The sequence below is a fragment of the Drosophila willistoni genome, assembly GCF_018902025.1.
Source record: "Drosophila willistoni isolate 14030-0811.24 chromosome 2R unlocalized genomic scaffold, UCI_dwil_1.1 Seg167, whole genome shotgun sequence".
Taxonomy (NCBI): Eukaryota; Metazoa; Arthropoda; class Insecta; order Diptera; family Drosophilidae; genus Drosophila; species Drosophila willistoni.
In genome coordinates, this window is record NW_025814050.1 from 9,490,499 (window position 1) to 9,518,454 (window position 27,956).

The following is a 27,956-nucleotide window of genomic DNA, read 5'->3' on the forward strand; positions in this document are numbered from 1 at the left end:
TAATTCGTCCATACTTTAGGCGTTGGAAAGTTCAGCAATTCAATATATTGGACATAATTTTGAAATATTTCTTGACTTGTGCTTTTAGGTATTATAGTTAAATTTCCCCTTTTAAAGGGATTAATCTCACTTTAAGTATTTATCGTGTTATTACATAAATGAAAAAAAATGACGAAGTTTTAAAACAGTTCTCAGATATATTTCGGTGATGTGATATGTATGACAAAATAGTTTTCTATACATTTTTACAATGTAATTGGTTCCTGCATCTGGCTGGGAGGTATTTATGAGTTACTTAACTATAGTCTGTGGTGCTTCACAAATGTTACTATGCGTATTTCCTAAAAGTTCCTTGGGTTCCACATAGACAGTGCCCTCTTTGCCACGTGCAAACGGTGTTTGACCATTCGTTTGTAAGTAAAAGTTGCCATGAATTCTAAAAAAATATATTCAATTTGTATATTACAAAGAGCATATATATGATATTTTACTTGATAAAAACTCACGACGTTGGACAGTGATGACCCATTACAATGGGAGCACAAGTTTCCATAGTTTTGTTTTGCTTAAAATCCGACCAACTTTTACAGGGAACAGCATCAAATTTAATGGGGAAACGATCGGAAACGCTTTCGGCCCAAAACCACCAACTACGCCGATGACTTGATAAATCATTATCGCTGAGCATTTTGTAATTACGTTTTGGGCAACCAGGTTGTAGAGTGCCACCGCTATTTGGCCAGAAATCTGCTGTTCCTGTACTTGTTGGGGCACCATATAGCCAGGCATCGGTGTGAATGACATCAACGAATTCGGCATCGTTTGCATTTAAATGACCACCCAAAGGATAAAACAATGGAAAGGCAGGATCTAAAGCGGAAATTCTAAAACAGAAAAATCAATTTTAAGAACAAAATTCTCAAATATTACAGTTGAACTTATGTATATATAAACTGAAATTATCCGTATAATGCCTTGGTCTAAAAGATGTAACTCCCTACGATTTGTTTGTTTTGGATTTTCTAAATGTTGAGGATTTTTCTAAAATGAATACATTTTTTGTTTGGAAATTTCATTGACTCAATGTTTTTAGGTGTCCTTATGAAAGGTAAAATAAACCTAATCAATGTCTGTCTGTCTGTTTCTATCCAAAGGAGTCTCTAAATTGTTGAGCTATTACCCAACTTAGTATTCAAGCTTGACTTTGAGGCATGCAGGACATATGTGAAAATCGGATCGTTCGGAAGAGTCTATTATATAGAAAATATATATGAATCTACAATGCTATGCCTGTGAAAGAGATTATTAGAATCTCAATGGTGTGTACAAGAGAGATAGCCTCCAATATTGAGCTATGTATTAACATTATGTAATTCTGTATTCACTGATAAAGAGTTAATGATAGTGATAAAAAGTTCATGATATTTATATTATCTTTGGCCATACCTTTTTATCTTGCGCACACCTTTGGTACGTTTAAAAATCTCACGACCTATGATTCCAGCCATTTGGCCGCCCAACGAATGGCCAACTATATGAAATTTCTCAATATCCAAGCCATGATCAAACATTTCTAGCAAAACTTTGGCCAATTCTGGTGCCAATTGTTTGGCATTGACAACAGCATCAAACATATAATTGCCATCGGCCAGTTCACCCCAATCCAAGACAATTAGATTTGTATCCGTACGCTCCAAATAGGCCTCGGCTATGACATGTATACTCTCCACATCCGGATCTTCTAGATAGCCATGCAAATACAAAACTGTATTCTTTGACAAATTTAAATTTTCATCCTCCAATAGGCTTTTAGAATCATGAAGATCATAGATATCACTATCGGCAACTGTGGGTCTATATTTGAATGATAAGAATTTTTAATTTTTTCTCGGTTTTTTTGTTGTTGTTTTTTTGCCATTATTACACTTACCCGTAATATAATATAAACTTTGCTGTGCTTAGATCGGCCTTTGAGTTTTTAAGGCCACAAAGTAACCCTGAAAATTTTTGTAAAATTTAATTAGTTAAGTGAATGAAATGTAAATTAAAGCAGATGAACTTACTTGATTTATTTTTTATAGCCTTGTGCATTGTTAGTGCTGATACTAGTCCATACAATGATATAGAATGGGAAATATACTGTTATTGATTACGTGTAGAACCAATAAAAGATTGGGTAGGCACTCGCTCTAGTCACTTCCACTCCAATGAACTGATTAACCAAAACTGAAGTATCCGCTTCGTAAATTTATAAATCCACTTGGCTTAAAAGCAAATTCAAATTAATCAAATTAACTTTTTTTTCTTTATATTTCCTATTATTTAGCGATAAGATAAAATAGGTCTGATGTTTTTAGCATTATGAGGCATAAAATTCCCTATGATTGCTGAAAAATATTGAGCTGCCCACGTAAGGTAACACGAAATGACCTATAATCCTGTTGACTAAGCCAATGGAGTGACGCATTAACATGAATACGAAATGAGAAGTGGACATAAACTAGATTATCGAACCATACTCAGTTTTTCTCTTAATATAGGTAAAGGTGAATGAATTTCAGATGAACGATAGCGGATCCCTTTCAACAACAATATCCGATAAGAAAGGGTGGGGCCAATAAAAGGCTATTCGATCCGAAAGTTTTATAGCAATTAAATAGCCATTTGGACAGCTGTGCACATTTATAGTGCAGTTCGTTATTATTGGTAGAGTTATATTTATATACAGTCTAATGTGAAAGAAAGATTCACGATGTTCATAGTCGTTTTATTTGTTTAAAAAAATGTTAGGTGGATTTCGAAATTAAGTCGAACCTAATATTGCAGTTAAATTAAAGATGTTAATAGGGCTTATGTATGTTTATAGACCTTTTATCCATGCACATATTTGGGGTAATTTAAATTGAACCAAACCTAATATGACACACAAATTCAAGGTGTTAATTGGTTTTTTGTCTATCTATATTTTGTCTAATAGAATTAAGATAGGTTGCAGTATTTAAAACAAATGACTCAAACTTAATATGATACCAAAATTCAGGGCGTTTATTTGTTTTTAATCTAGTACTTAGGATCAATTACTTAGGACTTAGATAGATTGCAATATGTGGAATAAAGTATTCAAATTGATTCAAGTAAATTTATTTTTGAGAAATACGTTTTTTGGAAATCATATTCTTCCAAGCATCTCAAAATCTGACATGATTTTAATAAAGAATTTTTATTTCCTGCATTTTTTTGAAGTAATTTTTCAAAGGTTTCAAAAATCATAAAAATAAAAATTTCTTGTTAATTTGTTTCCCCCTGTTAAGTCTTGTTTTTTTAAGCATTTTGAGATGTGCATGTATGTACATAATTTGATATATCCTTAACAAGGCAAGATAAGTCTTTCATAAAACTACATTTATTAAATCTCTATAAACACCATTTGAAAAAATATAGTAATCCAATGTGAAGAACATGTCCTTTGCCAACATTTTGCAATATTCAAAACGGAAGAATTCGAAAACTCTTTAACAATTTATTATTTTTGTTCTTTATTTTTTTGTTGTTTTTATGTTTTATCCAGTATTTAACCTGTGGAAATATTGACAAAGCTAGAAATGAATTTGAAAACCTTGCACAAAAAAGTCAAATTTTAACAACTTGTGTTGCTTTTTTTTATATTCTATATTCCTGTGGTTTTTAATCAAAATTCTCATGGTAATTTTTAACTTATAATTTTTGTTTTTTTTTTTTAATGTGAGATACATATTTTGAGATATCTTTAATATAACTTCTTTTGAAAGAGTCAAAAAATTTTGGTTTTCATAAGCTTGATTTGATTGTAAAATGTTTCAATCAATAATTTCAGTTTATAAAAATTTAAAAAAATTTTATTTGGGCCTCTAAAACTCTAATAACTTCTTCAAATTAACTAAAATTCTCATTAATTATGAAAAGCAAAACAGATTACGAAACTCCAACATACGAGTTGAGGACAAGTTTCTAATGTTTACTTGAATTAAACAAGTTTAGCCGAATTGCAGTTGCAATTGGTTTGAGTAAATTTACACACTGTTTCCAAGGTAATAAGTAAGGTAATATTCAACTAAGTGAACCTCTTACATGTTAAGTGGCCCATCAAAAAGCAAGTTCCACTGTAAGTACATATGTATATACAAACACAGATTGCACCATATGACAAGAAAAAAAAAACAACATATAAACCGGCTATTACAGCAAACTGAAGTTGGGGAGGTCGATTGAAAGGAATGTAGTTTTAGTTTCATATGAAATAATATACATAGCTCGTATGTGTCTCTCTCACTTTTCACGATTTCTAAATTCATTTTTAGCCTGCAGACGATTTATATATGAACATAAATAAAAGCACTTCAATTTACAACATTTCATGATTAACAAATAGCCAAAAAAAAAAGGAAGAGTGGGACAGTAGAAGTGGGAAATTAGCCAACTGATAAACGACAAGCATTAAACACTAGGCAAAAGTATGGCGATACGTAAAAAAAAATAAACTTAATCGCGAGTCGGCAGAAACGTTTAATAAAACGCGCCACTTGATCACAAAGTGCGACCACCAGGGCAAGTAAACTGAAAATAGTTGACATATCCGCGTAATTAATGTGCGCCGGCCGATGTCGATGCCGAGCCGGAGCCGGACGCCAGACAATTCTTTTTGGGGTTCCAAATCAAGCGGGGGAGGGAACTGGCGGCAGGCAATTTGGCGTCGTCCAAAAAAGTAAAATAAAAAACCCTCATGCATATTCAAGTATTCAAGCTAGACTTTTGCAATACCCTTTAGTTTTTATAAGTTGTACTTAAAAAACAAAACCTTCTCACCCATAGATAGGCTTAGATGATAATTAATTGGGACTATGTATGTGCTATAAGGTGACTCCAAACTGAACTCTTAGAACTATGCAAAAATCACCTGCTAAAAGTTTTTATTTTATCATAAGAGACGGTGTTTTTCGTGGGGCGTTATAAGACTTAAAAGTAGAATGTTAAAGAAGAAAATGTGGAATATAGTTTACTAAATTCGAACTGTTCAAGGGTGTTTCAAAATTCACGAATTAATAGACCATTAACCTGTGTTTCCTATCAAAATTAATTCTTTAGTAAATTTTGGTACACCTTTTCCTAAAGGAATCTAATCTAATCTATTTATTAAATAAAATAAATATATGAATATAAATATGTCCTATATGAAATTATTTTGTGTATACTAAATAAACTTCATTTAATATTAACCAATGTCTAATTGTAAAAATAATATCATCATGAAAATCATTAAAAAATAATAATTAGCTGCTTTTTGTTATGAAAGATTTGTTGACAACATTTGTTTTCAGTATTGAAGTATCGGCATTTAAAAATTAAAGTTCTAAATCAATTTTTGGACAAACTTTTGAATTAAGGATTTACATTATATGGTTTATCAACTTTCGACTTAATCTCAACTCACAGCATTAAATTTAATCTTTGCTTATAAATATGCCCGCTTTTTATTTTTAATATGTAAGTCGAGTAAACTGATGATTTATTTATTTTAAGCAAAAAGCATTGACGTAGTTTTTGCTACATATACCTACATACATACAGTAAAAACTCGCATAATGGACACAATTATAATGCAAGCAAAGGCTTCTCCACTGTGTAGTCTCTTTTTTTGGCACTGTATATTAATGGGGTCAGTAAGCACAAACATTTGGACGACTTTGAACTACCTTTTTATAATTTAACACTACGGGGTATTGGCAAGTAAAATTGATAATGACTCTTACATACACACACGCACACACACACACAGTTTTATATATATGTATGTACTGTCTAATAGATAGGGTCGGTCCTCATAATTATAGTAACAAAATCGAAACCTTTATTGCCTTCCCCATTTTAACCACAAATCACAAGAAATTTTGCCTCTTGACTTTCTCTCTCTCTCTCTCTCTCTGTCTTTCTCTTATTGGCATGTTGAACTCAATGGCACTTGGAAAAGCAATTTGCATACCAACTATCAATATTGATTTTAAATGATTTCAATTTAAAATGAACACTTGCATTGGCATTTGATCATTAAATTAAAGTATGTACACAAAATTTACGTACGCGCTATATAGAAAGAATCTCAATCAACATCGGAGAGGAGGGCCACGATGAGACCATAACCAAGCGCGTAACAAACACCGCAATCGTCCAAGCAAAACTGATCTCGTCGCATTTTTTTTCGCTCGCCTCGCGTTGAAATAAACAAAACAACAATCTGACAAGCGAACACTAAGCAACAAAATTTTGGGGCTGAAAAGCACTGACTCAGTCTTAATATTTTAAGGATTTTTATAGGAAAAATTGAATGGAAAAAAAATTAAAAATAATTTATTATATTTTTAAATTATAAGAATAAGTGAAGCTTTATACTTATAATTATATCATTAAAACATATGTTTTAGTTTTTGGGAAATAAATAAAAAAAAAATTTTAAATTATAAAAATAAATTTAAAGGGATAAGGACATTGTCACTGACTTAAATTAACTTTTAAAATTTTATATTATTTTTTTTTTAATTATAAGAATAAAGCTTTACTCTCTTATAATTACATATATCATTAAAATATTTTTTTTAGTTTTTGCGAAATGGCGAAAGGCTAGAAATATTTTTTTAAATTACAAAAATAAATTTCAAGGGTTTAAGACTTTGTCACTGACTTAAATTTATTAACTTTTAAAAATAATTTTTGAATATTTGAAAAAATTGGGAAAAGCCTTGGGAAATTTTTCTATAAAAAAATTGCAGTTTTAATGATTTTATAGAAAACTATTATTAAATATTTGACATTGCCGATTCTATGTATGTCCTAAATAAAAATTATTTTGCTTTTAATTTTAAAGTGACTACTAATATAATTAACACTCCGTCCCTTCCTTACTGATAATTTTTTGTTAAATTGAAAAATAGATTTGGGTCAAAAACTAAAATACTACTTACTAAAATAAGTGCCTTTTGAGGGTAAAAACAGTTTTAGATTGTAGTCTAGTCTATTTGTTTAGAACTTATTTACTTATGCACTTTAAATCGTTTTAACAACTGTATATTGGCCATTTGTCATTTCGACATCATTAAAAATGTAAAATCTGTAGTGTTTGTGCATTAACTATATATTATATTTGTATGTAAATGTTTTCTAGCAATTATTAATACAAGTTAAATAGAATGCTGAAAGAAATAATAGAAACGACAACTATTTTAATCCATTAATTGTAAGACTTGAGAGGGCCTTAAGGCACAAATCGATATTTGTTAAGATCCGTAATGCTGACCAGTTTTTAAAAAATTTGGGAAATTAATTTAGGTTAAAAAGTTTCTTTTGTTTATTTTCAACTTAAAAAAACTATTAGTTTTCATTATGTTAAGTTTTATGACAATCCATTAAACATTTATAAGACTCAGACATGTTATTTAGTTTTAATGTGACATTCTGATCCAACTTTTTTTATATAGAATGGTTGATATCTAAACATTCATTTATGTTTGATTTAAAGCTAATGGTTGATTTTATTTGTTTTCATGCTACGTTTTAGTGCAAATCAATTATTGCACTTAAAAAAAAAAGGAATGCGGATCAATACGGAATAATTGATTTTTAAAGTTAAGTTAGTCTATTTTTTCTTTCAACAGTGTAACCAAAAACGACTTAGCCACGTTTTTTCGAATTACAATGGGCATAAACAAAATTATAAGAGGCATTTCCAAGATTAACCAAATTACATTAAACTGAGACTTATTATGTGACCACACCCATTATAATTTAAATTTATTATGACATTTTAATTGTTAAGACAAGTTGTTCTACCAAATTTGGCATTTTACCTAAAATGGTTAAAAGGTATTTGCCAATTTGCCCACCTGATATAGAACTCTTGTCTTTCAAAGACATTCTTCACCTTTACGAGCTTATTAAGAACAGAAAATGTGAAAATTTAGTAAATTAATTAAATCAATCCACACTTGCACCTGGGTTGACATCGTAAAAGTTGACAATTTTAGAAAAAATTAACATACTTTTATTTCAATCTTATATTTCCAGCCATTTTCGCTCCAATTTTTTTGGCAGAAAATGAGATTTTTTTTCTAAAAACATCTTTTTCAATCTGCCCATGCCTTATTTTCATGAAGAACACATTTGAAATATATTCAAAATTAAATTAGTTTTAGAAGAGTTCACTGTGGCTTAAGGCATTACATTTTTCTATCACATAATTCTGTAAACTCTTTCGGAATTGCCATTAGTCATTATTCAGAATATTTGTAAAAACCTTTAAGTATAATGTAGACACGTCATGGGTTAACTTATTTAACTTTTGATCCAAGCGTAAACATGGGAATCAAGATATGGTCGAATGCTTCAAATTAAAATTGACAGTATTACTTAAGAAATAATGCACAAAATGACTTATAATTACATTAAACTGTTTTTGTGACATTAGCTTCAAAGACGCATGATTTATGATAGTTTATTTTAATGAAAGTTAAGTGATAGTGTAAAAAATGTCATTCACCTTTATAAATTTCATTTAAATATATGAAAATTAAGTTTAATGTGCTTGACATCATAATTGTTGAAGAACAAATATTTATATATTATCCTCTGACTTGGCTAATAATATATATAATTGTTAAATTGAAATTCAAATATATAATTATAATATATATATTAAATTAAAATTGATATCTCTCATCTTAAAATATCATGGTATAATATAAAGATCTATATTTCTAGCTAGGATTAAGATGATCGTAAAAGTTTATAGAATAATGAACACCACAATTATTAAAGTTGAATATTAACGAGCAATACTTACCAATTATGTGAATTTTGGATCTAATATGTTTGATATGATCATAAATATATATATTTTAAATACGGATCAAACTAAAGATACCTGTGATTAATGGATCATCACCAGCCTAACAGCTAGAAAATCTGAAAAAAATATAAATGCAATTTGTCTACAGAATTTTATTTAATTTTTTATTTTGCATTCAGATGCGATCAAATATTCAACTCTACATTTCTTTTTTGTGGTTTTTTGTTTTGTTTTATAATGATTTTTGTTTGTATGCCTATGTGGTAATTTAATGTTATATAATATAAGAATATAAGTATGTAAGTAATAATGTTTTCTTGTGTCGCATTATGTTGTGGTTGATTCCTCCCAAGCTGCCGACTTGGCTTCCAAACTGTTCCTTTCTAGCTGTAGACTGTTTTGATGATGCAGTTGCTTTAGGCCTCAACCAGACCGCAGAGGGAGAGAGAGAAGCTCCAGCTCCAGCTTTAGCGTTTTACACTAATTGCAGGGGATGGGGGGTGTGTGTTGGTGGTGGTTGTGGTGTTAACGATGGTGAGTTGTGGCTCCACTACAATTTGCCATTCTTAAGTGTTGCTTCATAATTTTATATTTTTTTGTTTCCGGCATTAAATTACATACATTTTAAAAATAGAATAAAAAAGATGCAAGAAGATTGATTACGCTGCAAAAGTAAATGAGAAAAAAAACATATTGAACATCAAACAGAGAGAAACAATTGTTAGGGTTTTGAAACAAATGGATAATTAACAATCAACTGACAACGAGAAGGAAGACAAATCAAGTGTCAGTTAGTAAAATTTTAATAAAGTAAATAATCATATTTCTAATTCTATTCAGAAATTAAAGACCTCACGCAAAATACTCTATCTTTTCTATCTTTATTTTACTCATTTCTAATTCAAACTTTGAAGTCTTTTTGAGTCAACAAAATTTCATCATTGGTTTAATCAACTATTGTATTCCTAATACTGTAGCGTTGTTTAACATACACATTAGGGCGGGTCAAATTATGATCGTACAAATCCACCGATTTCTTCACCAAGAAACCATTTCTTGTCCGCGCAAAGAAGCCTAAAGTTTTGTATTTATATTTATGTATTTAAAAAAAAGCAACATATTTTTAAATGTTAAATAAAAAATACATATTAATACATAATTGATTCTCTTTACCCTGTGAGAAGTTATAGATCCCAAGGAGGCGGGTGGGGGCGTAGCACGAATAAAAATCACATGTAATTTCTGTACATATATAGGTATTTTCAATGCTTACAAAGTGTTTAAATTTTGTACTTTTGTTAATACCTTAAATATAAAAAAATACAAAAAAAAAACACATTTCAGACACATGGTTTATTGGATAAGTCTTAGAATTCTTTGTAGAATCCGAAACTGGTGGACAATTATGTAGTTTTATTTTTTTTGCTCCATACAAATTAACCCGCCCTAATATACTAATATTCTGATTGACTATTGATTTAAAAACAAATTTGCGTAAGTTTGACTAAAACTCTAGTGTAAGCAATGATAAAAATGTAATGCAAATAAAGTTTATCTTCTGTCAAATAAAAGGGTCAACAAAAATTGAGAGTTTACCCTTTGATATAGTATACTTTAGTTTCTATCTCAAATTCTATACAAAACTAAAATTCTAACAATATCATTGTTAGATTGTATCACAGTGGGGTGGGTTGAGATATTACAAAAAGTTCAGACATTTAACAACAAATCGAAAGAGGCTACAAGAGGTCGGTTGCACATTGAATTTTGTAGCTACTCATCCTCTAACATTCCAAATTATTGCTGCTTGGCTGCAGTTGCAGCTCTTTTTTCTCAGCTGCCTGACCATTCAATTCCGAAATAATATCATCACCCTCCTGAGGTGGGGGTGGCGCCGGCGGTTCCACAATAAGTTTAGAGTCCATTGCCATTTCAATTTTATATCCCATACAAGGTGGCACCGCTGTTCTAAATACATTGAATTCCATCTCTATGATGGGGATTGGAGTATATGATATATGTGTGCATTTAGATTAATAGCAGACGGACTTTGCTATCCCAGTGGAACCCATGTTTGCCTGGTTGCTTACCTGCTGCTATACCAGCAATTGCTTGTGCTGCAAAATGCTTAACATCCACATCTGTATCCCCATTAAGTTTATCCAGTGTGGGCTTCACCTGTGCATCAATAACGCTGGCCTCCAAGAATGGTGATATCTTTTGCAATGTTTTAGCCACATTGAAACGTACATTGGCCACAGGATCAGCAGCTAATAACAATACAGTGGGTAGCAACAATTTTGTGGTAATATCTGTGCCACATACTTCAGCCAAAACATTGAGGCAGAAGAGACAAGTCATTCCTAAATGAAGACGACAAGTAATAACAAGTGTTTGTAGTTGTTTGTAGATTTCAAATAAGTCTCTTCACTTACTGTGCAAATAGTTCTTGTTGCGTGACATAACCAAGATCATTGGTATAATAGCTTGTTCAGCCCATGGAGCACCGAATTGTTCGACCAGTTTCTTCATGTTGAGGGTAGCAGCCTCACGAATGGCATAGACATGATCATTTAGCCAGCCCATGCATAGACCACGCAGCTTTTGATCAAAGAACTCCTGTCCCAATTGACCAGCCAATGCGGGCATATACTCGATGATGGCCAAACGCACTCGCCACTTGGAATCTTCGGCAAGTTCCACAATGGCGGGTAGAAGAGACTAGCGTAGAAAACAATAGATTAACATTATAAATAGATCTCTATGTATTTTTAATATCAATTGTAATTATGCTCACCTGGGATAGCTGCTGAATACCGATAACATCATTGACACAATCCAAATTGGAAATAATATTCAGACGCACTTCTGGGCATTCATCTTTCAGTTGGATAAGGAACAATGGCAATAGTTGCTCCACAGTTTGATAGGCTCCCAGCATTGGGCTCAGGCCCATAATAACAGAAGCCAATGCGGATTTAACATGAGGATTTGGATCAGAGACCAAATCTCTTACATATGGTAATATCGAACTAAGTATGATTTGAACCTGATTGGCCTTATCCAGATTCGCGCAAAAGTCTTTGACCTTGGTGGCAACAGCAGCGCGTACCTCAGCTTCGGCATCCTTGAGCAGATATTGGAATGCGGGCACCAAATCGACACGTGTTATCTCAGGGCCCACTGCCTTCTGCAGATCAACAAATTTCTCAGCCACCATATAACGTACACGCCATGATGAGTCACTGGCGCATTGCCTCAAAGTGGGAAGAACCAACTATATATATATATAAGTGTATACATATTATGATGATTAATCAAGGAATAAATATACAAAGATGGTAAACGATATTGAATTTATAAATCAGTATTACTTACGTGCTCAACATCATCTTGGGGCAACAGTTGCGCAATGCTTACGCAAGCTTCTACGGCCAATAAACGTACAGAATCCTGGAATAGATAACGATTTAAGATTGATATTACAATGTATTCTAGAAAACTATTAAAACAGCCTAAATATAACCCTATCAACTTCAGTGGCGGTTGTAAACGTATGACTTTAAGGAGTAAGTCGGACATTATTTATAGTCAAATCGATCTTGGTTCATTCCTTGAGAAAGAGATGATTACACACCACTAATCTACTTTAATCCTTTTTTCTTATTTACTAAAACTTATAATATTTGACTCTCGTGCAAACAGTTTACAGATTTTCGTCTTAATTACTTTTTAACAAGCTTATCCAATTTAAACACTTAATTATATAAAAAGAAATAACCAAAGGATTGTAAAATTTGCGTATCTTATCTAAAAAGATTTGTTTTATGTTTTTTGTTTTTTTGGACACAATAAAGATAAAATTTTCTTTATTCACCTTAAGCTAAATAAACTTTCTGATTCATTTCGTTTACCTGATCATCTTGGGCCAATTGAACAAAGTTCGGTATCAAATCAGATTTTAGATATTCGGTCTCGACGACTTTGGCAAATTCACCCAGTTTATTGGCCGCTGCACGTCGCACCATGGGCGTCTCGTCTTGGCATAGTTTTCGGAAATTGGCACGCAATTCAGCCTTCACCGGCTGAGTGACGCGTGGATAGCAAACGGAAAAGAGGCCACATGCAGAAGTACGTGAAGTGAACCAATCGCCAGAGACCAAACGTTGAAGTGTTGGCACAACATGAATTTCCAAATCCTGGGCATTATGTTCAGCGGCCACAGTGCGTAGGGATTCCACGGCCTTGTCCCGTACAACAGTTTCCTCGACGGTGGCCAAACTCTCGAGTGGTGGTATCAAATACATGGCAAATTCAGGACCGCCGACTAGACCTAAAAACAAAAATTGATTAAAATTTACAAAACAACGAAAAAAAATGTGCATAAAATAAAACAGAATGCAATGTAATAACAATGAAAATCAATTTTGAAATGTTGTTTTTCACTTAGTTAACTATGACAAAAAAATGTATAAAAAATTTTATGAGAGGTTGTTTATCTAAAAAAATAAATACATATATACGAAATATATATTAAGGGGCAATCCCCTTTTATTTTATTCAATGTGTCAATTAACCTGAACATTTAAAAGATATATTTTTAGTGTTCGCATTTTTTAACTTACTTGTAAAGTTTCCAAGTTGATCCGCAAGAGCCAGGAGCACTTCATCCTCATCGTAGATTGTTTCCGTGAGAAATGGTATCAATTCTGATCGTGTGCGTTCCTCACCCAAGGCCAAAGCAATTGTCGATAGCTTTTTGATGGAGTTTAGCCGCAACTAAGAAAATGGCAAATTTTATTTTTAATTGAAAATGTACACAAAATAAAGAACATGACGAAATGTAGCGAGTTGCCCGAACGCATTTGCCAGTGTAGTCGTTACATATGTATACAGACACACACACAAACACGCATACACATGCATGTAGGCGCATTGCCATACACACACAATGACGCATTTTTTTTTTTGCGTGCTTCATTATCTGACCATGGCATATTGAATGATTAAATGATCTTTCATTGCACCAACCTGCACATCCTCATTTTTCAGTTCATCAATTAACACCGCAATGGGATATAGAGAATCATCAACAGATTTGTCGCTCGCTGCCATTTTTTAATTTTTCTCCGCACACTAATACAAATGCAAACGCCAGACTCGGTATCGGTTTTTTTTCTTCTTTCTTTCCTTCCTTCCTCTGATCGATAATTGAGAATATTTTGGACTAGTAGTAACTCTTACGCTTCTTACTATCTCTAGTTATTCTAAAGAATCTGTATCCAATTTTTATTGTTTTATTTAAATAAAACTGATTTATTTTCCAATGAAAAAATGGGACGTCGCTTGCAAAAAATTATTTTATAGTGTTGCCAGAAAGGTATTCGCCCACTCTCTGACTCTGGCAACACTCACGTATATACATATTGATACCAGCTGTTGCACTAGTTCAGTAGCAATTGCAACAAATGTTGAAATTAAATTAAAATCGTAATTTTTGTATAAAACTTGCCTTGAGTGGTTGCAATTAACTCTTAGATGATTTTCAAAGTGGTCATTTGAGAAATGCTGGACTAATAATGGTCCCCGCACATCTCAAACTAGAGTAATGAACCAGTTCCTTAGAGGATTAAATCAACTTATTAAATTTTAATGAGCTTAATTTTCTAAGAATGTCACAAATTCAGTTAGTTTAAGCAATTGATCATCGTTGCCACGGACGGGTACAATTTCCTTTGCTTTGGGCAACCAAATAACCCTATCGCCATCTTGTTCTTGGGTCCAACCCAATGAGGCGCAATGTGTTCTCAATTCATTGGGTGCCATTTGCACCATGTCGAGCAGATGTTCTTCATATATCGAGACATAAGCATTGCCGGTTAATGTAAATATGTCCTCTCGTTGTTTGGCTAAAAGGGTTTTAAAAAATGTTACTTTGAATTGTCATAAAAATGAAGAGGAATCCATTGCATTTACCAAAGAGATCATCAATGGTGCTTTTGACATTTTCGCTCCAATTGTAATTGATGTGCTTGAAAAAATCGGCATAATTGTTATGATGCAGGGCCAGATTCAAAAGATTTAGCTGCGCCAGTTCCTTATTTTCAACTTTTAACTTGTCTGGTATGCGCATCCAAAGCAACTTTGCATTTGATCTGTTCAAACAAAAGAAATTATTTATGCTTACATTATATTTGCAGTTAAACAACAAACGACTTACAATTCATTTTGATATAAATAAATGGCCATTAATTGTTGATAGACTTCAGGAGTAAGTTCAATGTGCTATGAAAGATGCAGAATATGATATTTTTAACCATCTCAGACATGTTTAAAAACAATTACCTCCAACTCCTCACTTTCCAGCTGTTGAAGCAACTCTTTATATTTATTTGACTGCATTTTATTTTATTTATAAACAATTGTTTGCGGCTCGACTAAATCAGTGACAATTTTGGAACGAGTAATCTAGTTGAACTTGTTCCGATAAACGAAACTGTTAGCCACAGTGCAGCCATTTCAGCCTTTTCTCGGTAGTTCGATATTGTTGTTTGATCTAGCCAGAGAATCCTTTGACAAGAATCTTAAACTTGAAAATTAATTTACGAATAGACAGAAAATTCCCCAAAACATATCCACTAATTTTTTCAATTGAATTGTTCTGGTATGATTTAGCCGGTAACAGATGGCTCCAAAAAGCATAATTTCAGTGTGACCAAGCTATGCATTTTTTAGCCTTTTCTGACATTAAAGAGGGAAGTCGCAAAATACCAGTATTTTCTCAATTTTAACGGTAAGCTCGATTTGAGCATAACATTAACAGAAGTTGTTTTTTTTTTTTTGGTTATTCTTGTTTTTGTTTTCAAGGTGCAAGCGGGTGCCCACGCAAAAAATATAGAAAATACCCATAAAAAATATAAAATAAGAAAAAAGTTAAACACCAAAGTGTAAAAGTGTCATAAAAATGTATAAAAATTGAAACGTCTAATGAAATATCCAGAATACAAAGAAAAATTCAACTAAAGAAAAAGTTACAAGCGAGGAAGACAAAAAAATAACCAGCCCAGAATTGCTAATTTAATCAAAATGATTATTTTTAAAACATGCTACAAGCATGACTAATGAAACAAAATGACATTATTAAGTTAATTTTGAAACCGAAATACTCAAGATAGTTTATACAAAATAATCCCCAAGGACGCAGCACCTGCGGATAAAAGGCTTTAATGGTGGCGCCCCCCAAAAGAAAAAAAACAACAACAACAACAAACGCAATTCATCATCGCTAATTGTCAACGGCAAAGTCAAATTTATTAACATTAAATAAATACTAAAAATAAAACCTACAAGACACCAAGTAATTATGCTTGACCCTGGTCCAACAATAGCCATAAACCCATCTCCAAGATAGATAGATAAAGAGAGTGAGAGAGAACGAACGAACAAACCACCCAATTCCTCACCTAACACATAGGAGTGACAGCTAGACAGAGAAAGAGAGAGAGAGAAACAGAGACTCTATTGCAGGTAAGCCTTAAGTTTTGCCGCACTACGCAATGATGACTTTGCCTTTACGTTGCTTAGTTGCTTATATTGTTTAAATTTTTTTGTGATTCGTTTATTAACATACATAACACTCATTCCAATTTAATACATTTGTGTGTGTGTGTGTGTGTGCCTGAGTCTGTGTCTTTCATGATTGAGTAAGCGGCGATTATTACCAAATTCCACTATCAACAAACGAATGGAACCAACGGAACTTTTAAGTCTTTGGTTTTTTATTTTTATGGGATATCCTCTTGATGATGTGGTTTTAAATTCACAAAAAAACGATTAAATGCTTTAAATAAATCCATCACGAAGTTTCTATACACTTCTATCTGGTTTAGTTCTTGGTTTAAGAACCAAAAAAAATTAAGATTTTGGCGGGTGCAATTGGTCGTATCGGAGGGGTTAATCGAATATTCACTGGGGTAATTTTTCCTCTTAATTGTTTATGGAATTTGTTTCTTAATTTTTCTTTCCTAAAACAAATACGATGAATAAATTCTACAAAATTTTTCAACTAAACCTACTAACATATAAATTTTCAACCAATTTTTAAATCTATCTTATTTTAAACTTGATGAACTAAACAAATATTATAAAGTCAATATACATATATTTTGCTTAAAATAAGTTGCTAAAAAGTTCATCGATAAGCTTGCAGCTCAAGCCCAGCTATTCTAGAATCTTTAACTCGCTTTTTGGGTCCCCCTTTCCACCCCTTGTCGAGCTTAAACCATTTTGGACCATTGTTTGACTTTTCGAACGACATTTCGTTTTGTATGTTTTAAAAATTCTGTATATATTTTTGATTATATTTATCAAGAAAAATTATACAATTAGTTTTGTTAGTTGACTTTTAATATACATATAAAACTGTTTATTTTTTTTTCGTAATTTGAGCCCATTTTTCGTATTTAAAATACTATACAATATGAATATAATTTTAATTTTAAAGTAAATGTCATTTTCTTTAATCTTTAAAAAGGAATGAATCGAGAATAATTATTCTCTCTAAGTAGAGAGAACCTTCAAATGGACTTTAACCCAAACTAAAATAGCTGGAATTTTTAAAAATATTTTTCAATACAGATTTGGATTCCTTATCTTTAAAAGTCAAACATTATTCCAGCCCGTTTCGAAATGGGTTAAAATTTGTATGCACTTATTTCTTCTCATAACGAAACAAACTAAAAGATTTTCAACCCAAAAGCCATTTTTAGATTTAACAATTTAAAAAAAATTTAAAACCAGTTACTTAGAGAACATAAACCTATATCGTAAAATTAAAAAACCAGATATTCAACTTTATTTCATGAGTCTTGATTTTTTTTTTATTTTAGATGCACTTAAAGTCCTTTTTATTGACAGGTCAGAGATTTGATGAATCTCATCTTAGATGCCTTTTTCGCAAGAAATTAATATACATTTTTCCACAATATTTGTGTGTGTGCGAGTGTGATTGTGTGTGTGTGTGTATGTGTGTCGTGGTGTATAGAAACCCGTTTCTTGGACTAACCGGCGATTATCTGCGGTTCATTGTACTTATTAGAAGCCACCGCCACCGCCGTCCTCTCCATCAGCCATCAATCCGACATCCAAAAACATAAAAGATCTCAGACCAAAACACACATTGAAGTAAAAAGCTTGAAAAACCAAAAACAATTATTGCCCCGCTACATTTAACTTGTAGAAAAATTATTGTTCCAACAATAAGTAATTTGTAGTAGATTTTATAATCAGGTGTGTGTGTTTTTTTTTTTCAGGTAATTAGTGTTTACTGCCAAGGTGACGGCAATTTGTTAATTGATGACTCATAAACATTTGATAATGGGCTTTCACTTTCTTCTCTGGTTATAACAAAAAACATATTTATATATATCAACAATAGGAACGAATATATGTACATAGAGCTTATTCTTATCCGATTCGCGTCATCATCTTGTTCTAAAGTCGCTGCAGAGATTATCAATATAAAGTGTATTAGTTTTAACCAACTGACTTGGATGAAGATAAGCATCCGGTTTCCAACCCACACACACACAAACGCACCCATTCATACACATTAACAATGCGTCAAAAATTAAGAATAAGAAAACGACATAAACAAAAAATTTATGATAGCGTCTAGCTAAGCAACTACTTGAACAGCATTTCAAGCGCAAAAAAAGAAAAGAAATGAATAGGAAAGAAAACGAAAAAAGTTCCATTAGAAAATTGTTAGAGGGCGTGTATGTATTATAGACTCACATACACTTACCTACCCTTTATACAAAAATGTATTGATAAAATAATCTATTCGAATTCTTGGAAATCAATAAAACAAAAGTGGAATCAAAAGTCTGGACAATTTAAAGATATTGTTTTATATACAGTGAAACCTCGATATAACGAACTTCGTTATAACGAAAAACCCAATATAACGAATTTTTTGTTAAGTCCCTTGAAAGGACTAAGGTTTTACATTTCAGTACCTATAGCGAATCAATAGATATAACGAATAATTTTGCGATCCCCCTCAGATTCGTTATATCGAGGTTTCACTGTATATTTTATTTGCAATCTATCCTAAATGAACGATAAGCTAATATTATGAACGGTATACAATGAAATGTAGGTACAGATATTGTTATATAGACAAAAATAACAATAAACTGTGCTTATTTGATATCTTATTTAAATGTATTCTTATTGTTATTGTAAATATAAATATATGAGCTAGGACGGAACAGATTGTTCGAAAACCTTAATTAGCAAAATTCTCGAAATTCCTTAAATTTTAGAACCTATAGCTATACAAATATTTGGGTAATTTTCCAAAGTATTATATATTTTTTTCTTTAATGCTTTGTCTATATATTTTAAATTGGAATTTTTATCACTTTTAAAATATCAAAGAACAGCAAAAAATATTTCTTTTATATTTAAATTTTATGCAGCTTTAAATTTTTTATAAATTTGGTTTGATTTCTCTAAATTTACATTAAAATTTAAAAAAAAAATTTATACGCTAAAAATTTGTAACAATTATTTTATTTTTTAATGTTTAAAAAACTAATTTAACTATTTTTTTCAAGGATCGTTTTTATTTTGTAAAGCTTTTGATACCATTTTAAAATATGCTAAATTTACTTTTGTAATTACAAAAATTAAATGTTTGGAAAAAAAAAATGTTCCAGAATACTGAAAAATTATAAATTATATAAGTCTGTAAAACTGTCAATTTTCGACCAAATTTCTTACTTATATTATTTATACCGCTTTAAAACATTAAAGTCTTGAGAGGCCAAAATTATTATTCAGTGCTTCCTTCAATCTATGCGACCTCGTTTGCTTCATTTAATGTCCACTCCTTTAGTTCCTTTTGGTTTCGCTTTTTGTTTGTTCTAATTAATTTACTGGTATATTCATTTCATTAAATAAATTAGAGCACCCTTTGACAATAAATTAATAAAATCTATATTGATAGAGCTCCTCCTGTAATCCAATTGAAGCCCGACATGCGATAAATGAATATTAAATTATGTAGTAGATACAATTTCATATTCTCTCTCTCTCTCTCGATATCATTGAACAAGATCAATTGTGTTGAGCTATTGCCAAACATTATGTTATGGAATCGTTGACATTGGTTAGACATCTTAGAATTCGATAAGATTATTGATTATTATTATAAAAACTGTTCGTCGCTATCTTTTGAGTTTGTGTTTTATTGTTCATGAATTACAAAACCCCAAACAAAGTACAATAACCCATGACGCATTGGGTTTTACCTCAAAAAAATGTGCGCTTGTTGGTGGTCAAGTCAAGTCTGGCGATGAGCGACAGTGATTAAAATCAATCAGTTTAACTAAAATGCGTTTTATTTTCTTTCAAGACTCTAACAATTTGTCTATTGATTTTCTTTAATGAGTTTGTTCTATTTTTAGTGTTGTTTTTTTCCAACCAATTACGAGAAATATAAGGCAGTAGTAACTACTTGAAGTAGTGGTAAAATGATATCGTGTAAATATACTCAACCCAAACACACACACACACACACAGAAGATAAAGAATCTAATCATCGAAAAATAGCAATTTCATTGGAAGGTAAATTCAAGTGGCTAAAGCCAAAAGAGCTCCTACAGATAGTGGTAAAAAAATATTGTCCGAAAAAAATAAAAACGGGTCAAGTATATATGCCTTTTGTTTGGATTTCTTTTTTTTTGTTGAGTTCTTGTGTTTGAGTCTTGCATGCAAAGTGTGGCTATGTACATACATACCTCGAAAGACATGTGTCTTGAGGATGCTGGGTATTCATTAGCATTAAGTCGGGAATTTCAGACAATTCGATACGTGTTTTGTGTACAAAATTGTATATACCATGTATGTTTGTCTAGAAATGTCTCACTCAACCAGAACAAATATGAATCGTTTACGACACTTTTTGTGTGAGTGAAATCGAATTAAGTGTGAAATATATATAATTGTTTGATTTATTTTCATGGGAAATTATATTTAATGAGTAATAAGAACTATATGACGTTTAATTAATCGGTCGCGAAATTCAGAATAGGATTTGGCGGGTGGGACCTTAGACCTTAGAAATGGACGGATCCAAAAAACATTGTCAAGGGGATTTCCATCAAAAAAATTAAGATTTTTGGCTTAGAAAATACATTAATTTTCGAAGACAGCATTTTCTTAGATTAGGAATTCATTAAAACCACATCGAAGATACACTTGTTGGAGGTATAAAGAAGTGACAAAAGTTCTTTTTTTATTCTAAATATTGATAATAAACCCCAGATATCTAGACAACCAGACTTTCTCGCTTTTTCTACCGCTAGACTTCCCCCTGGATTCGCCAATGACCTTGGATTATTATCAGGTATCAAGGGGCAGAATTTTTTTTTTTAATTTTCCTCTGATCTGATTTTTCTCGTGGTCTAGTTATTATCTCTCCGATGAAGAGTTAATGATAATTTTATATACATACATTGCTACATTGTATAATCGGACTCCAGTTTTCTCAATCTGAAAACATTTAGAGTTCTTTCTCTAAATTAGAACTGTTTAAGATTAAACATCGTGGTCAGCTGAAATGGCTTCAAATTGACCAAAGAAATATACAAAACGAAACATCAACAAAAACAAGTCATAAAGATTCATTTGGCAAGTATTGCTTAAAACCAAACAAACATGCATCCGCACTCTGTGGAGAACACTTAAGACCAAACGGCTTAATATCAAGTCGCCAACGCTGAGCATGAAATATAAAGAATTTTTAAACACAATTGTTTGTACAATTGTACAACAGTTTTAAGGGGTTACGCCACCCCTGAAAAAAAAAAACATTTTTTTTTTGGCTCTAATAATCCTCTATAGTTTTAAGAATCTTTTACACTTTACATCATATCGGTATTCGAATTAGTTCCGAAGTTACAGCGTTTAGAAGTGAGCGCGGCCGAGTCGGCCCCGACGCGGTACATTTTTATACCATACACCCATAGGGTGAAATGGTATATTAAAGTCGCCAAAATGTATGTAACAGGCAGAAGGAAGCATCTCCGACCCCACAAAGTATATATATTCTTGATCAGGATCAACAACCGAGTCGATCTAGCCATGTCCGTCTGTCCGTCCGTCTGTCCGTCCGTCCGTCTGTCCGTCTGTCCGTATGAACACCTAGATCTCGGAGACTGTAAGAGCTAGAGCCACCAAATTTGGTATGTAGACTCGTGTAGTATGTAGAGTGATCAAGTTTATTTCAAATTTTTGCCACGCCCCTTTCCGCCCCCGCAATTAAAAAAAAGCGTTTATCTCAAAAACTATTCCAGCTAGAGACACCATATTTGGTATGTATATTCGCTTAGTAAATGCACACATTTTGTATGTATTAAAATTTTGCCACGCCCTTTTCCGCCCCCGTAATTTCAAAAACTTGATTATCTCCCGTATTTTTTTACCTTATGCAACCAAATTTGACACACTTAAATTTAATACTAATATCTAGCAAAACACCAAATTTGATCAAAATCGGACAGAAAACAGTCGAGTTATGCATATAAACGTTTTTCCATAAGGCCGGAGTTGGCCGTTGGCTGGTTGGGGGCGCTAGGGTGCTCGTATGATTGAGTGAGCGAGATACTAAGATATGCTTGTAAAAAGCATGTGAAAATGCATTTGTTTAATAAAGTTGAAATATTTGCTTTACTGGTGTATGGTATACCTAAGTCGGCGAGACGACTTACTTACTTCATTTTTTTTTGCGTTTTTCTCGAAGCTACTTTTTTTGAACCGGGGTGTCAAATAAGAACAATTTTCGTTTCGAGCCTAGAGTCTAAGAGTTGATTTATATACAAAGTTCACATTTTGAATTTAATGAATGAATATTGAGTTATTTTCCTTCTCTCGGAATCCCCATTCAAGAACTATATCTATTTTGTTTCATCCATACTTCTCCTTTTAGAACATCTCCTTTTTTTCATGAAACGATTATCAAATTAAGGTAACTCAATATCTATCTCTACCTTAAAAAAAATATCAAGCCTTTTTCAGTGATATTCGTGATTTTAAGGTATTTTGTCTATAATAAGAGAAGGATTAACACATCTTTTATTGCTCTAAAACTGAAACAAATAAATAGATTATAGTCTCTAAAACACTTGAAGAATGTCCTTCATAACAAAAGACTTAAATCGATTCCAGAATTATAATGTTTTCCATATATTTTTCATAAGTTTTTCTCATTCCGATTAATCGTTGAGCCTTAAAAAGAGTTTTTTTTTTTTAAATTGAATTACTTTTTGTCTGAATTTAGTTCCATTAGACGGTTAAGTGTAGATTCTTAGCTCATTTATTACAGAAAAACTGGTGTCCGATTATGCCCTGGAACCACTGTATATATGTATAAATAGGTTCTTATTTATGCACTCAAAACTTTTCTATTTCCCCTATTCTCTTTGATATCCAGACTATAATGGCGATCTGATTGCAATGCGTGATATTCTGGCCATGTGTATAAATATACCTAGTACTTGGCCATATAATTTCCGACTCCTCGTCTCCACATCTTATGCCCCCCTTTTCATTTTATCTCTAAACTCTTTCTCGCTATCTAACAAAGTATTTCTCTCTGTCTCTAACGTTTGTGTCTCTCTGTGTATTTCTCTGTGTTTTCTTTTTTTTTTTTTTTGCATGTTTTAAGTACGCTAATGTTTACATTAATTTCTGCCTCGAGCAATTTACGTTTAAAACACTTTACAAAACACTTTTCTTATTGCAGTTGCGCTCCACCAACGTTCGTTGTTGAACGTCACAAACAAACATCACATTCCATCATCAGTCTGTTTACGGATAAGACCGAACACGAACACTCCGGCCATTCTGCCGCCCACTCTTCACTCGCCAGCCTCCAGACTGTCTATCTGACCAGCCAGCGCACTTGTCCACAATGGTGGCGTTTCACAATACACGCATTTTGCGTTTTCTTTTAGTTTTAATTGTGGTTATACTCACAATATTCATATATGCCTCATATTCCACATCAACGACAATGCAGGCAACACATTTGCATGCCTCAGTGGCACAGCAGCTAACAGGAAATCGTCCAGCATCATCATCATCATCATCATCATCATCATTATCTCTGGAGCAGCAACAACCACAAATATTGAATAACACGGGAGACGCTGCAGATGAATTAACCAAAGTAGTCAATCAAAAACAACAGCCAGCAGGAGAGACTCTTCATAAGAAGAGCCAACATCGTCTGCCCACCATTGATGAGGATGCCTTGTTGGATGGTGGTTCTGCAGGGGCTAGTCCACAATCAGCTGCCATTTTAGAACAGAGTCAAAATTTTCTAGATGAACTGCAATATGTTCAAAATATTGATGGTATAACAGGTAAGTCAAATATTTTTAAACGTGCTGCTAATTGTGTTAATGGAAACGTGTTTTTGTGATATAATCGCTTTTATTTCAATTAACAACCAAAACAGGCAATATCAATAGCAGCAGTAGCAGCAGCAGCAACAACAACAACAGCATTAACAACAACAATAGTATCACTAGCGATGGCTTGGCCCCTGCTGCAGCAGCTGGAGGAGGAGCACGAGCCGGAGCAGCTCCACAACAATCACAGTCCGATGGAGAGGTTCTCATACCCACATCCAATTTACAAAAGTTCATTGAGAACGCCGATAAGATATTAAAGAACATTACTTTAGCAAACAATAGTAGTCCAGCAGCAGCAGCAGCAGGTGTTGGCGCTGCTGTTCCTCCCGTCCCATCAACCGGAAATGAACAGCACACGGGTAAGACTTGAACAAGCTCATTAAGAAACAACAACAAAAAATCAAGTACTTTATTGATAATTAATTGGCATCGAAGTTTATTGCCATTGAAATGGCCAAAACAACTTATATTGTAGTCAATTTCATATCTCTTAACACTAAGATATCTACTAAAATTGAAATTACAATATTTTAGGGGACATCCATTTATTACCTTCTCCCATATGGGGAAATTTAGTTAGACTTTGAAAGATAGACAAGAATTCTTTAATTACTATATTAATTATTTCTATGAATCGGGAAACTATTAACGTTCAGGTGTGCCTATAATAAACATATTTATATTTAAAATTAAGTAAAACGTCTCGCTGACTTCGGTATAGTTAGTTTATATTGTTTTCAAGTTTACGTTATATTTTTAAATGTGTCTCGAGCGGTGCGATGGGACTCAGAGGGATTTTCATGGTTTTTAGATTTTCCCCTCATTTAAAGTTCACTTGATTAATGAAATGTTCCATTATTAGAAAAAATTGCACCAAATTAACGGGTATATCCATATATATATATATAGTCTTTATTATCGTGGCGAGATGAGTTCTGTCTGTTCACTCAATGCAAACTCCTTTTAGACCATTAAACTATTTATATTCTTAATCAGCACGACGATCTAGAGAAGTTCTGTATATTCAGTCTATAATAAGTAGCTGTAATAAGTAAAATTTTTCATTTCGGCTTCTATATACTACAGATATTGTTTATTTCAAATTCAGCCGTATCAGACTATTTTATCATATAGCTTTAGTAGGATCGATCGGTGGAACGCTGAGATTTTTATTAATAACAACATTATTTTTCCATGTAATGTCATAAAAATTAATATTTGTTAGTCTAATATTCTCCTTAATAGCCGTAACAAATTTCACAAAAATTGATTGGCTTTATAATATATTTCCCATTGGACAATCGGGTTGAGTAATTTATTTTATAAAATAGTAAATACAAACATACATACATAGTTAGCTAACCAAAATTAAAAGAGTCGATACGGGCCGCTCATTCAACAAAAAAAAATCAGAATTTGTAGAGTTGATAACATTTCTACCCAGTTTCTACTTTCCAGACTTTTTCAAATATTTTTCTACTAATTTTCAATAGATCTTTATCTATTAATTAATCTTCATACTAATTGAAAGAACACGAAGTCAAAGCACGAAAAATTATTGATAATTTTAAAATGAAAACTATTTGTATATTTTTTTTCTTCTTATCAGCAAAAGACAAATTAATTTTCTTTAACAAATTATTTTGTTGATAAGATTAGAATAATTGAAAAATTATTTAAATAATTTGTCTATGTTATTTATAGTTTGATTTTATTTATTAGTAATTACCCGTTTAATGTTTTTGTTGATTAAATTAGTTTGTTTCTGTTTATGATAATATCACAAAAGAGTCTCTAAAATATTTATACATTTGTGGTTTAACAATTGTTTTTTATATCGAAATTAAACTCTTGTCAATATACTGGGCACATTTAAAGAGTATAATTAGTTATTACATCATCAAATTACTGACCGCGTTTAACATTTGGGTATTAAGTTCATACAATGGCTAAATAAATAAAACAGGTCATATAGGCCCCTGCCAATTTACGTCCCCTGACGCAGTCAGTCAGTCAGTCAGTCTGTCTGGTAGACAGTCTATCTATCTATCGTTCTACCATTGTTGATTTACATGCCATTTTTATAGCCCGTCAGGTATCATCTTTCAATGCGGAAGTTATGCCAACACCACTTTTGTTTGTCTATACATAACAATTAGTAAAACAAAACAAACTAAAAACAAAACAAAAAAACGTATAATAATGCAAACAGCTGACATTTAATTATTTGCCTTAAACCTCCTCTCGTTGCAGACAAAAACAATCCAGTGGATTGGTCATTCTCATCTGATGTCGTAATGCAGGTGAAACATGAGATTAAAGATGTTGGCCAAAAGTTGACAGCTGCTGCAGCTGCACCAATTTCACCACGAACGACAAAAAGCAAGACTCCAGCAGCAGCAGCAGCGAAGGCACCAAGTGTTCCAGTGGACCCATCCAAAGGCATAGCCACTGAAAAGATCTATGAATCTGGTCATCTGGATGATGAGATTGATGTGGAGCGTATTTGCCCACAGGAGGGAGAATATACCAAGTTATTGATACTGATAACTTCGGCTCAATCGCATGCAGAGGCCCGTATGTCTATTCGACAGACTTGGGGACATTATGGCACACGGCGAGATATAGGCATGGCCTTCATTTTGGGCCGCGGCACCAACGATACCATAAACAAGGCATTGACCCAAGAGAATTACATGTATGGAGATCTGATACGGGGCAGCTTCATTGATTCCTATAATAATTTAACTCTCAAAACGCTCTCGTCATTGGAATGGGCGGACAGGCATTGTTCACGGGCCAAGTATATACTGAAAACCGATGATGATATGTTCATCAATGTGCCGAAGCTATTAAAATTTCTGGATCAACACAAGGATAAGCGTGTGATCTATGGCCGTTTGGCTAAGAAATGGAAACCGATAAGAAATAAAAAATCCAAATATTATGTATCCACCGATCAGTTTTCGGCATCAGTGTTCCCCTCCTTCACCACGGGCCCAGCCTATGTCCTAACTAGCGACATTGTGCACGATCTTTATCAACGCTCGCTGCAGACTGTCTATCTCAAGCTGGAGGATGTCTTCACCACGGGCATTGTGGCCCAAAGTCTGGGCATTAAGCGGGTCCATGCGAACGAGTTTGTCAATCGCCGTATTTCGTTTAATCCATGCAACATACGGAATGCGATAAGTGTGCATATGATCAAGTCAAACGAACAGTTCGATTTATGGAAGAAGCTGCTGGACCAGACAACCAAATGTAAATAGTATTTTAAGTTTAAAATTTAGATTGTGTATTTAGCAAGAGAGGAAACAAGCGAAAAACATACAAATACTAATATATGTGGAATAAAAAAAAAACAATGCGGGAGGGATATTTAGGCAAAAGGCTCTAGCATAATTAGGTTTTAGTACATCTAGTTTTTAACTTGTAAGTCCTAGGAATATCGATCGATCAATAAGGATTGATATTTGGAAAAACGCGAGAAACTTTTAAAATGATTTGTAGTTTAATTTTAGCATTCTAAATGCCATTATTTAACTGATAATTACTGAGCGATAACTGTGGTTATATCTTAACTCTAAAATATATACATA

General features: G+C 32.6%; 4 protein-coding genes across 5 annotated transcripts; 1 reads left to right on the plus strand and 3 right to left on the minus strand.

The window, feature by feature from the left end:
* Positions 1-177: 177 nt before the first annotated feature.
* On the minus strand, positions 178-6,199 carry LOC6644288 (lipase member H-A). Its single transcript, XM_002067129.4, has 6 exons — positions 6,115-6,199; positions 2,064-2,264; positions 1,931-1,997; positions 1,447-1,854; positions 507-884; positions 178-436 (listed from the first exon to the last, which is right to left on the minus strand). Exons 2-6 carry the CDS (start codon positions 2,089-2,091, stop codon positions 292-294), a joined length of 1,026 nt encoding a protein of 341 aa, XP_002067165.1. The 5' UTR covers positions 2,092-2,264; positions 6,115-6,199; the 3' UTR covers positions 178-291.
* Positions 6,200-9,022: 2,823 nt separating this feature from the next.
* On the minus strand, positions 9,023-14,262 carry LOC6644289 (serine/threonine-protein phosphatase PP2A 65 kDa regulatory subunit). Of its 2 annotated transcripts, none has more exons than XM_002067130.4 (8): positions 13,904-14,260; positions 13,498-13,651; positions 12,787-13,205; positions 12,251-12,325; positions 11,670-12,149; positions 11,308-11,593; positions 10,963-11,235; positions 9,023-9,536 (listed from the first exon to the last, which is right to left on the minus strand). In XM_002067130.4, the coding sequence occupies exons 1-8, from the start codon at positions 13,985-13,987 to the stop codon at positions 9,532-9,534; spliced, it is 1,776 nt and encodes a 591-aa protein (XP_002067166.2). In that variant the 5' UTR covers positions 13,988-14,260; the 3' UTR covers positions 9,023-9,531. The 2 variants fall into 2 exon arrangements, with proteins under 2 accessions (XP_002067166.2, XP_046866635.1); XM_047010679.1 differs by lacking the exon at positions 9,023-9,536 and adding an exon at positions 10,564-10,862 and having other exon boundaries at positions 13,904-14,262.
* Positions 14,263-14,493: 231 nt separating this feature from the next.
* Positions 14,494-15,362, minus strand: LOC6644290 (COP9 signalosome complex subunit 8). The gene is made up of 4 exons (XM_002067131.3): positions 15,218-15,362; positions 15,093-15,157; positions 14,849-15,027; positions 14,494-14,781 (listed from the first exon to the last, which is right to left on the minus strand). Exons 1-4 carry the CDS (start codon positions 15,272-15,274, stop codon positions 14,531-14,533), a joined length of 552 nt encoding a protein of 183 aa, XP_002067167.1. The 5' UTR covers positions 15,275-15,362; the 3' UTR covers positions 14,494-14,530.
* Positions 15,363-15,806: 444 nt separating this feature from the next.
* LOC6644291 (UDP-GlcNAc:betaGal beta-1,3-N-acetylglucosaminyltransferase 9) lies at positions 15,807-27,956 on the plus strand. Its single transcript, XM_023176727.2, has 4 exons — positions 15,807-16,399; positions 23,685-24,306; positions 24,402-24,716; positions 26,611-27,956. The coding sequence occupies exons 2-4, from the start codon at positions 23,853-23,855 to the stop codon at positions 27,624-27,626; spliced, it is 1,785 nt and encodes a 594-aa protein (XP_023032495.1). The 5' UTR covers positions 15,807-16,399; positions 23,685-23,852; the 3' UTR covers positions 27,627-27,956.